We start from the raw sequence: 16,562 nt of genomic DNA on the forward strand, positions 1-16,562 counted from the left end.
AGTGTGTTTACTGCAACAGCTGATTTTTGTTTTAAAGTGGATGTAAAGCTGATTCATGAAGGCACATAAATCTGTAGTTTTTCCTTATCGCTCTCCAAAGCCTTGAGTCCCGTGTGTTACTGCTGTTTCGTTCCTCTGTTATCAGCATGATAACTTCTGACAAGTTCTCCGAGACGGGAGATAAAATGTGTGTCGGCGTGGGTGCTATAAATAGACTAGCAGAGAGCTTGTCTTGTCGCAGCACAGCTCTGCAAGTATCTTCGTTCTTCTGCCTATGTGGAGAGAGGGTGTGTGCCTTTCCTCCAATCAGCTGTCTCCCAGCGTAAGCCAAGACTTCACAGCTATTGCTTAATGAGGAAGTGACAATTCTAACCCGATGTAAGTATTCTAAATATAGCAGTTGAAGACAACAGATATAGATGTAAAACTTATGTAGGGAGATTTGTTTCATCTGAGGCTGTTCACTTCACTGGGTATATATGAGGGTTTACATCCACTTTAAGGGACAGTTCACACCACATACAGTCCAGTCCTTTTTTTTTTCTCTGCATCAAAAATGTATGGATAGTGGGTTATATGATTTTTCAATAGCATAGTTCACACCAGTGCGTTCCAGTTCCAGAAAAAAAAGAACATGTTGCATTTTTTTTTTCTGCACTGAACTGTACTGGAAAGCAGTAAGATGCAACGGAAAACACACACAAAAAAAAAAACACACACTGTAACACACATGTCCTTATTTACGATGAACAAAAAAGATGGGGGATGCACTGTAACGCGTCAAAAATGCTAATGCAGAAAAGCATTTGGTCTGCGTTTCTATGGTGTGTGTGACGTAAACCCTCCTATTGTTTTCAGCCAAGAAAACTGACATTGTGGCCTCTGTTTAATTTTCAACTGCCCTAATGCTGCACATGTGATCAGTTATGACACCAGCCGTTGATAGCTTGGTTGAGAACACAAGCAATGTGACAATGCCAGAAATAGAACTGTTTTTAGAAACTGTTAAATCAATGGGTTTACTTCCGCTTGTGAAATGCCAATGAGCAAGTAAAAACGTATGATGTTAAAACAATCGGAAAAATGTTTGAGTTCAGAGATTTTTCCAGTACAATGACTGGGCCACTGCATGCTAGATCAAAAGAACATTTCAATTTTTGTTAGAATTTTTATCATGTTTCCACTCATCTATGGCCAGCTTAAAGGGGAACTTTACTCATAACAACTTGATAAAAAATAATGTACTTTAGCAAGGAACATACATTCTGTAAATTGCCTCCAGCTTTTCTCCCGTTTCTTTTTTTAAGTTGAACTGAACCCATTGATTTAACAAATTAAAAAAACAGTTACATTCCTGGAGTGCCAGGATTGCCAACTGTCACATCTGCTTGGGTCCTGAACCAAACAGCTGGTGTCATAACTAATCACATGTACAGCACCATGGTAGATCAAGGATAGAAGGGTTTATACTGGGTTCACATGATGCAGGAAGATGCGATGCGGGAACCAGCAAAATTCCTGTGCGGGTTCCCGCAACGCATGTTACTCTAAGGCAGTTCACACTGCTGCAGGTGTCAATAGAAAGTTAAAGACACCCCCCCAGAACAGTTCGCAGATTGCCGTGCAAACTGTTAAATGGTACAGGAATCAGATCGCATAGGTGTGAACACCCATGCGATCCAATTCCAGTGCAGACCAAAAAAGGGTCCTGCACCATTTTGGTGCGATGCGATTTCAGCCATACAGTTAGTACGGCTGAATTTGCATCACATGTGATCTGCACAGCAATGCGAATCACGTGCAATGTCTGTTAGCACTAGTGTGAACCCAACCTGAATTTCACATTAAAGTGGAGGTTCACCCAAAAACGTAATTTTTAACATTAGATTGAGGCTCATTTTGTGAAGGGAAATCGGGTGTTTTTTTTTTTTTAAATCGAAGCAGTACCGTTTTAGAGAGCGATCTTCTCTGCCGCTTCCGGGTATGGGCTGCAGGACTAGGCGTTCCTATTTGATTGACAGGCTTCCGACGGTCGTATACATCGGGTCATGATTTGCCGAAAGTAGCCAAACGTCGGTGCGCAGGCGCCGTATAGAGCCACACTGACGTTCGGCTTCTTTCGGCTACTCGTGACGCGATGTATGCGACCGTCGGAAGCCTGTCCATCAAATAGGAACGTCCAGTCCCGCAGCCCATATCCGGAAGCGGCGGAGAAGATCTCTCTCTAAAACGGTAAGTACTGCTTCGATTTAAAAAAAAAAAAAAAAAAACCCGATTCCCCTAGACAAAATGAGCCTCAATCTAATAAAAAAATTTCGGGTGAACTCCCGCTTTAAAGCGGAGGTTTACCCAAAAATCCACTTTTTCACATTAGCTCCAGCATACTGCTAACATCTGCAGTATGCCGTTTTTTTTTTTAAATTTGTAATTATCGTTATATGAGCCCTTGTTTACCGGCTCCGAGCGGGAAATCCTGCGGGGAATGGGCGTTTCTAAACAAAGAGGAGTTGATTGACAGCTGCTAAGGCACGTCACCCCTTCCGAAAATACACAAAGTCACACTCGGGCGTTTACGGCGCCTGCGCAGGCGCAGTAAACACCCGAGTGTGACTTCGGGTATTTTCGAAAGGCATGACGCGCTTTAGCAGCCCGTCGATCAACTCCTCTTTGCTTAGGAAAGCCTCTACCCGTAAGTAATCCCCCGCTCGGAGCCGGATAACAACGGCTCGTATAACGATAAGTACCAAAAAAAAAAGAAACAGCATACTGCAGATGTTAGCAGTATGCTGGAGGCATATAGCTAATGTAAGAATGTTTATTTTTGGGTGAACCCCCGCTTTAAGTATACATCTGTTGGGTCAACTTAAAGGGGCAAACAGGATAAGTGCACATTATCTGACTATTAGAGCCCACTGATTACCAATGCTTGTAATTAGTGTGGCCAAACACACTGTAAAGCTGCACTGGCAAGCAGATGTGCTTCAGGGGACATACCCCCCTTCTTCAGAACTGAGCTTTTGAGCTCTGGAAGGGATGCGTCCCCCGAAAACGCATCAACTTGCCAGTGCAACATTAGACCCCTTTCACACTGGGGCGTTTTAGCGTTATAAAAAAGCGCCTGAAAGAAGCTGCATCTGCAATCCCAATATGAATGCCAGAGTGCTTTCATCAAAAAAAAAGTGTCCTGCAAGCAGCTTCTTTGCAGCGCTTTAGGAGCGTTGAATACACTGCTCCTAAAGCCCCCTTCCCATTGAGGGAGCTTTTTTTTTAACGCCAAAGCGCCTGAAAAACGCCCCAGTGTGAAAGGGGTCTTAGTGGCGTTTTTCGGGCGCTGGCAGTGTGAAAGGGCTCTGAAAGCACTCAGGCTTTTACATTGGTATTGCAGATGAGGCTTCTCTCTGGCACTTTACAGGCTTTTTTTTTTTTTTTTTTTTTTTACACCAAAGCGCCTGAAAAATGCCCCAGTGTGAAAGGGGCCTTACAGTGTGTTCAGCCACACTATTGCCGCACTGGATTTATGTTTAGTGTCATGCAACGCTTGTATCCATCTAGGTCTGTGAGCTTGTTTTATACAATAAACATTCAATAATGCACTAGGCATTAGGCATCGTGCTTTTTTTACATTTGTCAACTAGATTTCCCTATCCAAGTAGGGCTGCATCAACAAAGCATTCCATTGCTTTTGATTATCCACTGCACAAGTAGACTCTGATCGAGGATATCCATCATCCTCCAGCTCTTTCTTCACAAGCTTGATTGTTCCTGTCCCACCATTTTCATTTATTGTATTTCAGTTCTTTCAATCATGTAAGATTAGCATCATATGTGGGCGTAACTTAGGGCAGTCTGCATTCAAATGCTGCCTGCCTAGGAATGACCGCTCTCTCCAGGCCAGCATCTACCATCAACACATTCAGATATTTGCATAATTCCACTGCTTGCATCAGGGCTGATTATTCTTAATAGGAGAAATGAGGCTAGGTGCTCTGAGGTTTCCATAAAGCTATGTACAGCACCATGTGCCTGCCCAAGCAATGATCTGCCTGCATGCAGATGCACAGAGACCTGATACTGAATACTTTGTATTATTAATTTGCAATATATGTGGAGTTAAAGCAGTTGTAAAGGCCATAAACTTGGCATACTTACCTGCTCTGTACAATACCAACCTCCTCCTTTGAGGTCCCCTGCCAGCACCTTCAGCTCCTCTTGTTTGTGTGCCTCCATAGCAAGCTGTGTGCTATGGGGGCACGCTCCCAAGCCCTGCTGTATGCCTCCATATCCCCATGATTAAGCTCTAAGGGCTGAGTGACAAACATGGAGCGTGGTGTGGCTGCCATTTATCTAACTGCACACGGGGCTACTACTTTTCCTTTGACATTTCTGCAGCTTGGAGCTAGGAAGAGCTCCATGTTCCTTGCCTGCACTAACAGCGGTCTAGTTGGATTTTACCCCTTTACCTGAGTGGAACCTTAATTTCGATTTTTCAGACACAGACGCAGCCCCTGTTCCCTCCCTTTCAGGATTTAAGTGACAGGAGCCAATGGCTGCCACTGCTACCCATGTGTCCCGTAGGAAGTGAGACCTAGGTGGCCACCACTGCAGATGGGCACAACACTGAATCGAGATAGAACCCATATCTATAAATAGGGATATGGGGAGGTCACATCCAACAGGTTTATTATGCTCCAGGAAGAGAACCTCCAGCGCTCCAAAACTGATCACTGTGGTCTCAGTTCCTTCAAGAACAGAGGTGTTTGAAGAGTTTCTGTCATCACTGGGGTCACATTAGCTGAGTGGGGGAGAGAAACATTGCAATACTAATCAGTACCAGTGGGCAAAAGGTAGATTTGCTTTGGAAGAATAAATCCCATTGGGTGTCCTACATGTGTGGACATTATTTTATTTTTTTACATAGTTTTTAGAATGGGGTCCCTCCCGATTATGCAGAATTTTAAAGGGTGACTTGACTGACAAAAGGTTGAGAGACACTGTTCTAAGTATACAGATTGCAATTTTTCATCTTTATGAAACTCTTCAATAGTTGGGGATGATATGAGAATGTTCTAATTACACATACTGTAGTCTTTAGACATCATTGAGTGTTTCATATGTAATGTTAGCAGACAACAGTTAGAGAGGCATAATGGTGGTATGCATTCAATGACAGCTAGCAAGAATGGCAGGGAAAAGGGAAAGCTATGTCCGCCCTGTGTACCAAGCTGAAGTTTTTTTTGAATATATGGATTGGTTAAAACAATATATATCATAAACAATAAATATAACTTAATGAATACAACTTGAGAACAGTACTTTGTCTTTTACTTCACTGTTGCAAATTTTTACTTCTATACATATATATTAGTTCTCTTCACTTGGGTCATTCCAAGAGGATTCAACTTCAAAAAGTATAAAGAAAGGATGAGAGAAAATATATACAGATTATCACATAATTAGTGTGTATACACATAACACAAGCCATAAGAACAATTACTTTGTCCCGGTGATATAAAATATTAAGATTTTTCTAATTGCTAACACACAGATTTTAAACACAGAAACGCACGTATAAATGAAGTTAGGTCTTTTCTACATACACAGGTCTTATTTAACAAAGTGTCTAAAGAAAAAGCATTTCTTGCTGCAACCAGAAAGCCCCATTCACTTACAGTGTAATACAGGAGAATGAAAGGCCTTGGCTACGGACAGAAAGAACAATTCCTACTTGACTTTTATTAATAAGGCCCTCTGTGCAGGAAAGCACAAATTTTTGTAAATAGGCATGATGTCATCTACAGTGGGCTTTATTTAAGAACATAGTGCAAAAAGCAGTCATCTAGAGTAACCAATCAAAAATAAGCTTTTTAGCAGAATGATTGGCTGTTATTCCTCACCACTGTTTGCACAGTGCTATTAAAAAAGCCAGAATGTATTAGGGTCTGCTCTACAGCACTCAGGAACCCAGCAGCTGAATGGTAGTAACCAGCGTAGTGTCTCACACAATGAATTGCTAAAAGGTACTATTGGGCTGACTAGAAGGTCAACTGCATAGTAAATGTTAGTTTTTGTTTTTTTCAGGCTAGCTGTCATACGTTCGCAGTCTGTGCAGTTACTGTAGTTTTCTATGCAGGCTCTTGCTTGCATTCCCTTTCTGTGTGCTTTCAGAATACTGTCTTTCACATTTATGGTTGTTTTTTTTGTTTTTTTGTTTTTGTTTTTTGCACAGCAGAATCTCAATATATACAGAACAATGGGAGACATTTTCAGGAGTTCTGGGTCCTCTCCAGTATAGGCTGCATGGCTCAGGATTTTACTGCAAGCCATATAATAATGCCCAGAATTATAGCTACAATTGCAAGGACCAGAACCAAAATGCAAATCTTCTTCCGGGACTTTTTCTGAAGGGTTAAAAAAAAAAAAAAAAAAAAAAAAAAAAAAAAGATAGCGTTAAAAGGCAAGTCATCACCAGTAAATATAGTACACAAAGCAAGAAAGTGCTGCATCTATGCTAAACACCATTAAAGCGTTTGTTAAACCCCCCCCCCCCCCCCCCCCCAAAAAACCACAAAAAAAAAACCACATCCGTTACCTTAAAAGCATGTTATACAGCAGTGGTTCTCAACCCTGTCCTCAAGTACCCCCCCCCCCCCAACAGGCCATGTTTGCAAGTTTTCCTTCATCTTGCACAGGTGCTTTAAATCAGAGTCAGTGGGCTTTGTATTTTGGACAGCTATTTTATCCAAGAGAAATTCTCAAAACATGGCCTGTTGAGGGTACTTGAGGACAGGATTGAAAACCACTATTATACAGCACAGTGCTTGTGCTGTGTAATTTGGCACCCTGTAATGCCTGGCTATGCCCTGCCCCCTGTAAGCTGACCATGGTATATCATGGCTGCTGAGTCCTGACACCATGGTCAGTTTACACGCCTCCGTCATCCGCAGCTCTTTTTTGTACTTCCCCGTCTGCTCCTGCTGCTCTCATAATTAAAATCCTCCCATCCCCTCTATAATATAACAATAAGTGCCCCTATGCTTGTGTTATATGAAAAACATGCCGATCTGTACCTTTAACACAGTGGCTCCAGCGATCACGCGACTCCTTGTCGCTCTCTCCCCCTCCTCCCCGGCTGACGTCGTCAGGAGTGCTCGGCCCACTGGAGCCATCAGTCGAGCAGAGGAGAGAGCCAAGGAGTTACCTGATCACCGGGAGACACTGTGATAGGTACAGATTCACTTTTTTTTTTTTTTTTTTTTATGTAACAGAGACACTTATTGTTATATTACAGAGGGGATGGGTTAACAACCACTTTAACTATACCTTAACATGGAGTTTTACGTAATCCTCTGCAACATTTCACACAGCAACCCATGTATGCGATTGGTGTGTCTGCTTTTAAAATCTGTGCAACTGCCGTGCTCTCTGCTTGATGTATTATCAGATTCAATTTTGATAAAAGAAACATCTTTTATTGACCAACTGACACATCTGTCTTTCAGTATGCGAGACACAGCAGAATGCATTCAGTGAGAGTGTTTGGGAATCCTCAGGCAAAACGGGTAAACAAAAAGGGGTTTCCAAATCACGAAAGAAAGGGATTAGGAGGAAATGGATAGAAAATAATATGATGTACTGAAAAGGAAGGTCATTTTATGTGTGTCCATTTTCAGATTTTATTGTATATTACTACAAGAACTTATAGGGCCGACAATTTATGCAACACACACATACAGTATACTGCCCAGCAAATTGTTCACTAGTGTGAATTTGAACAAAATATATTCTAGTTTAAAAAAAAAAAAAAAAAAAAAGGGGGGGACACAAGGAAGGTGCAAAATCTATTGAGCCAAATACAAAAAAAAATCTGAGCAAACTGCTTGCTTTATTGTGATTAAAACTAAATATTATACGATTTTTTTTACACCATAATCTTATTTGAGCTGAAACCTTAATAAAACCACTATAGTCGTCAAAAAACAAACACAGTGGTTTTATTAAGGTTTTTTTTATTCCCCCCCCCCCCGACTGACGATATGGTTGTAAATCCTAATTATGTACATCCTCTCATCAAGCCTATCTTCCCATTTTATTAAACTCAATTATTGTGTAACTTATAACAATGTGGAAGTGTGTGTTGTCCTAATGCTGAATGGTAAAAGTATAGTCACACGTTGCTAAAGCGGGTTCAGGCCGGGTCCTTTATAGTATCCATTCCCATCACATTACATTTTTCCCCCTTTTGTAATCTTAATAAACCTTAAGGCCCCTTTCACATTGAGGAGTTTTTCAGGCGGTAAAGCGCTAAAAATAGCGCTGCTATCCCGCCTGAAAAACTCCTGCACTGCAGACTCAATGTGAAAGCCCGAGGGCTTTCACACTGAGGCGATGCGCTGGCAGGAGACAAAAAAAATCTCCTGTCAGCAGCATCTTTGGAGCGGTGAGAGGAGCGGCATGTATACCGCTCCTTCCCATTGAAAACAATGGGAACCGCGGCAATACCGCCCGCAATGCGCCTCTATAGAGGCACATTGCGGGCGGTATTAACTCTTTATCGGCCGCTAGCGGGGGTTAATACCGCACCGCTAGCGGCTGATACCCGCGGCAATTCCGGCAGTATAGCGCCGCTATTTTTAGCGGCGTTATACCGCCACCGCAGCTCCCGCCCCAGTCTGAAAGGGGCCTTATTTATTACACACCGATGCACACTTGCAAGTACTCGTTATGTTTTCTCCAATTTCTATTTTTGGGTGCCGTTACTTGTTTGCCATTTATTTTTTTAACTTACCATTTTGAAAATATATTTTTATTCCCACTATTTGGGCAGCTGCTGTTAATATTTCCATCATGCCATAAACCATTTACTGTCCAGTAGTTTGGCTGTTCAGTTTTTTTGCTTGTTCAGACTCTCCTACATATTCCAAACTCAGAACGTGCAATTTTAAGTTAGGTCAGTGTTTGGACATACCCCTTATATATCAAAATGTAATCCGATTAAGGCTGGGTTTACACTGGTATGACATATGCGCCGACTTTGGGAGCATGACGTGTACAAACCAATGGTTCTCTATGAGAGTCATCTTAACTGGTTTGACACAAGTCAGTCTGACTTCAGAAAAGGTTCCTGCACGACTTTGATGATCTTGAATGGGCTGAAAATGGACCAAAGTCGGATCCTCGTCCCAACTACCTGACTTGTGACATCCAACCGGTGATTACAGCAGCAGGAAAATACATTTATGTCACACTGGGATTGTTTTGATTGGTCAAAAGGACAAGTCAGACAAGAGCTCAAACACCACATGGGAGAGGATGTATACTGCCTGCCATCTTACAGTTAATACTAGAATTCATAGCGACAGGTTCACTTTAAGATGTACAGTTAACGTGATTGTAAACAAATCACTTTGTAAAAACAACACATTCAGTTTAAAAATAGAAATGAAAAGGCAAAATATTTGTTTATACAAAAACAATAAACAAACACGCATTATAAATACCTTTTTTCACAAAGTGATCACATTCTCTCTGTTCTTCGCTGCAAAAGAGCTTGGGGGAGAGGAGGAAAAGCACACAGATTTTTCCAGTGATTGGCTATGCGGGGGGGGGGGGGGGGGGGTCTGTCAGGATCAGTGTAATAATTGGAGGAGAGCAGGTCGAGTTCCCAGCACAGTTAGAGAACTGACCACTGTGTGTTCTCCTGCTTAGTGTGGTCAGTTTTTAATAGGGACTGACAGGAACACCAGTGATTTTACACAGAGGAAGCAATGCAAAGAAAAAACAGGAGACTTCCATACAAATACATGATACAGCAGGCGCATATCCGAAAAATGAAAAGTTGGGTTAAGCTTTATGTCCAGATCAAACATGTACTTACCTGGTAATATGCTGCTCTCTGTAATTGTTCAGTCCCTCTTTCTACATGAACTTCAGCACTTTCAACATTGGCTTCTATACTATCTGCAAGAGGTTATATTGATAATCAATCATATGCAGGACAGTTATTTGTCCTTACTGGAAACTATTCACTACTAACTAATGGAATAGTTACAAGTTGACCCCTCATTTCGGCAAACAAGTAAACTTGGTCGTTCACACAGTGGATGATATAGCATGTTTAAAAGTATTGTGTACTTGACGCCAAACTTAATCTAAAACAAGAAGTTCTGCTAATCCTCCTCACTCATTGCAATTTTTTTGGAAGCGGATACCCATTTCTGACAGGTAGCAGCTTCCTCTTTTCTCACCTTTGCCACCCCCCCCCCCCCTTTGGCCCTAGAGAGTGTGCGCATTGTATGCATACATGTGAGGTAGCGACCTTAGATTGTAAATGCTTTGAGGGCAGGGGCTATGAATGTACAATATATGTACAGCACTGCGAATTATTTTTATCTCACGTTCTAGAAACTCTAAAACTTTGGATTTCCCCTCACTTTCTTGAAAAGAGGATTTTACATCTATCCGCACATGTAGTGGGCATGTGGATACATAGAGATATTCAGTGTGCCACGTCCTAATTGGATTCAAACAAAGAAATGACCTAGGGGCGAGTCATTGACTTTAAGGGCACTATACTCTTAGAGTATAGTGCCCTTAAAGTCCATGACTCGCCCATAGGTCACCCCTCACTTTCTTGGTGACAATGGTCAGGGATGAATCCATCTAGTGGTGACACTTGTAGCACACTACCAGATAGTGGCATCATCACAAACGTCACAGAAGGTCAAAGCTTTTCTTAAAATTAAAAAAGGGGGAGGAGGCAGATCCAAAAACAAAAAACAAAAAGGGGGGGGTGTGGTGGGAGAGAAGGATTAAAGACTACGTTTTCAGCCAAATACAAAATTGCAATGCTTACCAATCATTTCTCCTTGATCATGAATCATTACTGCCAGGTCTTTAAAAATCTGATTGACATCCAGAATGTCCGCCTGTGTCAAAACAGAACACAGAAAAACTTTAGCTGATGATTTCCTATGTGTTTGAGTACACAAGCAATTTTTTTTTTATTTGAGCTTTTGTTTCACATTAATCCAGGTGGAGATTTTTTTTTTTTTTTTATTTACTTATTTTTAGAATATATTTATTATATATATATATATATATATATATATATATATATATATATATATATATATATATATATATATATATATATATATATATATATATATATATATATATATATATATATATATACACACACACATACATACACACACACACGCACACACACAAAATTATATAGCACTTGCCTCTCAAAGTTGCGGCGGCGTAGCCTTACTACGATACGCTACGCCCATGTAAAGATACGCCCATCTACGTGGATCTGGCCCATAGTGTGTGTATAGATAGATAGATAGATAGATAGATAGGACATAGGCTCCCTCATCAATGCTAACATCTTCTTCGTTGGCTTTTTCTGGGTGCCAATCTTTGGGTGTCTTGACTGGGCAGTGCAGGATGAGGTCACTCCTATGCATGCGCAACTCCGTGTACATTCTACAGGGAATTGCCATCAGGCATGTAGGTGTATTTGATTGCAGAAGAGACATTGAACATCTCTTCTGCAATAAAGAGCTTGCCTGTTTGCATTTTTTTTCCAACTTTAATTCCATACTTCCATACAGTGAACCAGTCAACCAGGCCTGGATACTTTCCTAAATGTACATAACTGGGTACTAACATTTATAGGTAAAATTGATCGGGGGGGGGAATTCTTCCCCCTGCTGTAGCAAATTGAATCATGCTCTGCTGGGGTTTTTCGCCTTCCTCTGGGTCAACTGTGGTTATTGAATTTGGTATATGGGGATTGTTTTGAATTTTTTTATTTACTTTTATGATTGAACTAGATGGACTTGTGTCTTTTTTTCCAACCCAACTATGTAACCACTTTACATTTTGAAAACATTCTGCTATTACAGTTTGTTAGGCAGAAAGAATTCTAGCACATTGCTCCTGTGATCTTAGTTCACCTGAATAAATAAAAAATAAAAAGCCCCAGTGGACAGTGATGGTTGGTGGGGTTTGGCCCTGAGCAGCCAGGGACAGATGGTTGCACAGGGAAGGCTTCATTGTCTATGAAACAAAGGAGCTGGCACTTTTGTGATGTCTGCTCTTAGGTAGCATCTGACAGATCCAGAAAGCTGTGCCTCCCAGGTAAGAGCACAGATGTGTGAAGGAGCGCATTATATATATATATATATATATATATATATATATATATATATATATATATATATACACACACACACACACACACATATACATACATATATATATATATATATATATATATATATATATATATATATATACACACACACACATATATACATATATACACACACACACACATACAAAAAAACACCCCACACTGTTTTATTCAAAATTAAATGTTAAATATTTTTAAATTCCTAAAAAAATAAAATAAAGTAAGTATTTAACTTTTAATTTTGAATAAAGCCGTGTGGGGTGTTTTTTTTCCCTAGGAATTTAAAACACTAAAAGTAGTCGTTATTGATGGTGGTATTGTAATCTTAGGAGCGTATTACCTACACTTCCCAAGACTGCCAGAGAAACACACATTTACCTACTCCAAAGATTTAGTGCTAGAGAAATTGCAATATTTTTGCAATTTTGTTTAAACAAAAAAACACACAGCACACACTCTACAAAAGATTAAGACATTTTTATTTTTTCATTATTCATTAAATGTTTACCCATGTGACATAGACCTTACTGGAATAGCTATGTGTGTTTACAACTGAACAGGCATGCAAATGTACAACAAAAATAAATATATATATATATATATATATATATATATATATATATATATATATATATATATATATATATATATATATATATATATTTTGCCCAGCCTCATTTTGATGGCCAAGCAAGAGGGTTTTATTGCTCCAATGGTATTAGGTCTTAACAAAGATGGTTCCCAACTTCTCTGCATCCCATGCTACTCCAGATAGCGCAAAACCCTTGCCAAATATGCATTATAGACAAGAGAGACTACCTGACACCCCCAATACTACCTGCTCCTGCATTCAGCAAAACAACCCAAATGTAATTTACATTTAAAATGACCCCTCTGAGTAAATAAACAAGATCAATGGAAACTATCTGGCTGATAAACACTCTGTTTTATCTGATTCTGTCTTACATGTTTCTCATGAAGGAGAAGTACGGGTATATCAAAAGAGAATGTAGATGGATTCTAGGGATGATTAATATGTCAGTAACATTTCAACCATGATGCTGAGAACATAACAAAGGCTCAATGATTCCTGCTGGCATTTTTTTTTACCATAATTAACTAATGCCAAAACAAACTACATAGGGTGCATTCCCAGCAGTTCAATAACATTCTCCAATTTGATTGCCAACATTTTTCTTGCAAACAGTCCTTTGTCTAACAGCATAAGGAAGCCACACACAAAAGTTTTGGAACAGTGACAAACCTCTAATTTCACGATGGCACTTTCTCTCTCTTTGATGAGTTCCAGGTCCTGCTCCGTAATTCCAAGATCTTCTTCTTGGTCCTGCATCTGGTTCCAGTCCTCATTGCTTAGGAAAAAACAAAACAAGTGGTTTTAAAAACAGTAGAGAAGTCCATGGGCATTGTCAGTTTAAAGTCCAATTCTGAGAGGAAAACCCCCACACAGTAGAGCCCTTGCCTATATCATTAACACAGTATTAAACCCCAAAGAAAACATTTAGTATTTTTCAGTTTACCAAATCTTAGATGTGATGGCTGCATTAGTTTCCCCATTTTTAGTCTCTTTCCAAGCTGATTCAAAAAAATGGTTTCCTTCACCAACTGTTTGTGTCTTCATGCATTGTATAAATGGCATGCAGCTTCAGCTACATCGAGTACACAATGCTGGGTTCCAACTGTGAGACAGACACCTAGAACAATGCAGAGTTGGTCTGAGTGGTGCTCAGCCATTCATAAGCAGCTTTGCATTTGTATAGTCAAAGGGACAAGCTGATGACATCACACTCTTCAACTTAGCCAATCAGGAGGAAGCTTTGTATTCATTCACACAAGACAAAAAAGGTGCCTGTGAACGGCTGAGCGCCGCTCAGACCAACTCTGCATTGTTCCGGGTGTTAGACGGGAAGTCTGTCTCACAGCCGAAACCCAGCACTGTATGTAGCTTAAGCTGCATGCAGTGCTTAGAGCCAATGCAGGACCGTAGGAAATAGTTTGATTGGACCAAGCTGGTCCAAACCAACTATTTAAAGTCACAGGAAACTCGCTTTAAAAAAAAGGGAGTAGATTGTACAATGAGATTGTAATATGTTTGGTGATTTTAAGGAAGGAGGGCTGCCAACAGCATGGCTTTGTCAGCTAATCTTAGTGTATCCTGGTAGTAAATACTGCTGAAAAGAGCAAACCTTAGGGCCAGTTCACACCAGACGCAGTTCCGTGTGCATTTTTCTGCACTAAAAATGCATGCACAGTGTTTTTCATGTATTCCAATGGCTTTAGTTGGCACCATGCAGTCAGTTTCTGGTGCAGAAACGGACTGCATGGTGTGAACTAGAGCCAACTGGAGCCTTTGGAATACATGGAAAACACTGTGCATGCATTTTTAGTGCAGAGAAATGCACACGGAACTGAACGGAACTGCGTCTGGTGTGAACTGGCCCTAAAATCACAATGTTTGTATGTGAGAGCATGCTTTTGGCAATGGGAGACATCAAGTGGTTTGCAACATAACTGCAATTTTCCACTCTACACTAAAACATATAACCCGACAATACAGCTGTGGGTTTAACAACCAATATTGGGCTACACAAAGTATTTTACTTTTGGCTGTATGAGATAGAAAAAAGTGACCATGCAGATGATAAAAAACAAAACAAAAAAAAAAACAAAAAAAAAAAAAGAACCAAGCTAAGAAACACCAATACATGAATGCCTACAAATGTCATAGGGTTTGAGGAATTCCAGATACAATTTTAATGCCCTTCGAATAAGCACAGCAGCTGTAGAAGAGAGAACTTCAACATCAACAGAAGTGTAATTCTCGAATGTCTTCACACAGATAGCACTAGGATTCAAACAAGACCATTATGGCAGTTACTTCCATGGCAAGTGACCCAACATGGTTCCAACGTGTTTCTGTTTTTCTGGCCCAGAGTTCATAACACACACAATTAGAAGAATCACAAAATGATGCGTTTTTCCTATGGTTACTTACTTGTCGAATGAAACAAGCTGCTCTTCCTTCTGCCTTTCATCTCCCTAATTAAAAAAATAAAATAAAAATAAAAATCATATTTTTTTCTATGAAGTATATAGCAGTCTGAGATACAAACAGCTTCTAATAACACTGTTTGTGTAAGCTATCCAAATATAGTACTTAGTGGCTACAGAATGGAAAAGAAAAAGATACATTTTTATCAACATTAAGGCTGGGTTCCAGCGAATTCCAGCTTTTCCCTGCAAAGAGAAAAATAAGCTGTTCCTCTCCGTTGTATCTGTGGATCAGCTGAGCAGAGAGAGAGGGGGAGGTATAGTGAGGAGGGGGGGAGAGAATTCAAGTTCACAACGTTACGCATCTGCGAATTAGATGCGTTCCCATAGAAGGTAATGGGTCTGAATTCGCACCTAAGCCGGACTACACTGCCTTGAAAACGCAAAAATGTTTTGGGCAATGTGGAGTGTGAATGCCCTGCAGATGTGTGAACCAGCCTCATTCAAATTAAAGGTGTTATAAAGGTTTGTTTTTTATTTTCTAAATGGGTTCCTTTAAGCTAGTGCATTGTTGGTTCACTTACCTTTTCCTTTGATTTCCCTTGTAAATGTTTTTTTTTCTTTGTTTTCTTTGTCTGAATTTCTCACTTCCTGTTCCTCCTCAGTAAGCTGTTCTGGCTGACTAACCCCCAGCCAAATGATGGGGGCAAGCTTACTGAGGAGAAACAGGACGTGAGAGATTCAGACAAAAGAAAAAAAAATCATTTAGAAGGGAAATTGAAGGAAAAGGTAAGTGAACCAACAATGCACTAGGAACCCATTTAGGAAATAAAAAACAAACCTTTACAACCCCTTTAATGTATTTTAAAATGTTCTGTGAATTGGATGCGGTGTATTCTAAAAGGCAAAACTTGTATTTTAGTTTTGGATAGAGTGGAGAGAGATTAGAACACCTGACAGTTTTTATTGCTGTCTGTGTCCCCATTAGGGAGATTTACCTTCTCCATTTACCATTATCATTGAAAGTGAACGTAAAAGAAAATCCCAAATTTTGGGTTGTCCCCAGAAAAGTAATAGAGAGTGGAAATCTTCAATGGGGACACTATTTCTGGGTACCTGGGGGTTCCCAGGGGATTCCCTTCATTTGCAAGATTTTCCTCTCACTTTCTGTTTGGCTATGGGACAGGAAGTTAAGGGAAATCTCCACAATGGGACACAGATCCCCCTCCCCCCCCCTAACATGGGTTATAACCCTTCCTTAGTCTATCCAAAATGAAGACCAAAAAAAAAAAAAAAAAAAGTTTCCTATAGTTCTACATTACAGAATAACTAAATCCAGGACTCT

The 16,562-nt window shown here is 40.2% G+C and overlaps 1 protein-coding gene across 1 annotated transcript in view; it reads right to left on the reverse strand.

Moving 5' to 3' along the window:
• Positions 1-5,305: 5,305 nt before the first annotated feature.
• The window catches only part of STX12 (syntaxin 12), a 30,658-nt gene continuing 19,401 nt past the window's right edge, over positions 5,306-16,562 (reverse strand). Inside the window, exons 5-9 of the mRNA XM_040337238.1 lie at positions 15,222-15,265; positions 13,473-13,578; positions 10,853-10,925; positions 9,875-9,957; positions 5,306-6,398 (exon numbers count right to left, since the gene is read on the reverse strand). Of these exons, the coding sequence (XP_040193172.1) occupies positions 6,303-6,398; positions 9,875-9,957; positions 10,853-10,925; positions 13,473-13,578; positions 15,222-15,265 (402 nt within the window). The 3' untranslated portion in view covers positions 5,306-6,302. The remainder of the gene's footprint in view (positions 6,399-9,874; positions 9,958-10,852; positions 10,926-13,472; positions 13,579-15,221; positions 15,266-16,562) is intronic.

This window comes from Rana temporaria, chromosome 2, assembly GCF_905171775.1.
Source record: "Rana temporaria chromosome 2, aRanTem1.1, whole genome shotgun sequence".
Lineage (NCBI taxonomy): Eukaryota > Metazoa > Chordata > Amphibia > Anura > Ranidae > Rana > Rana temporaria.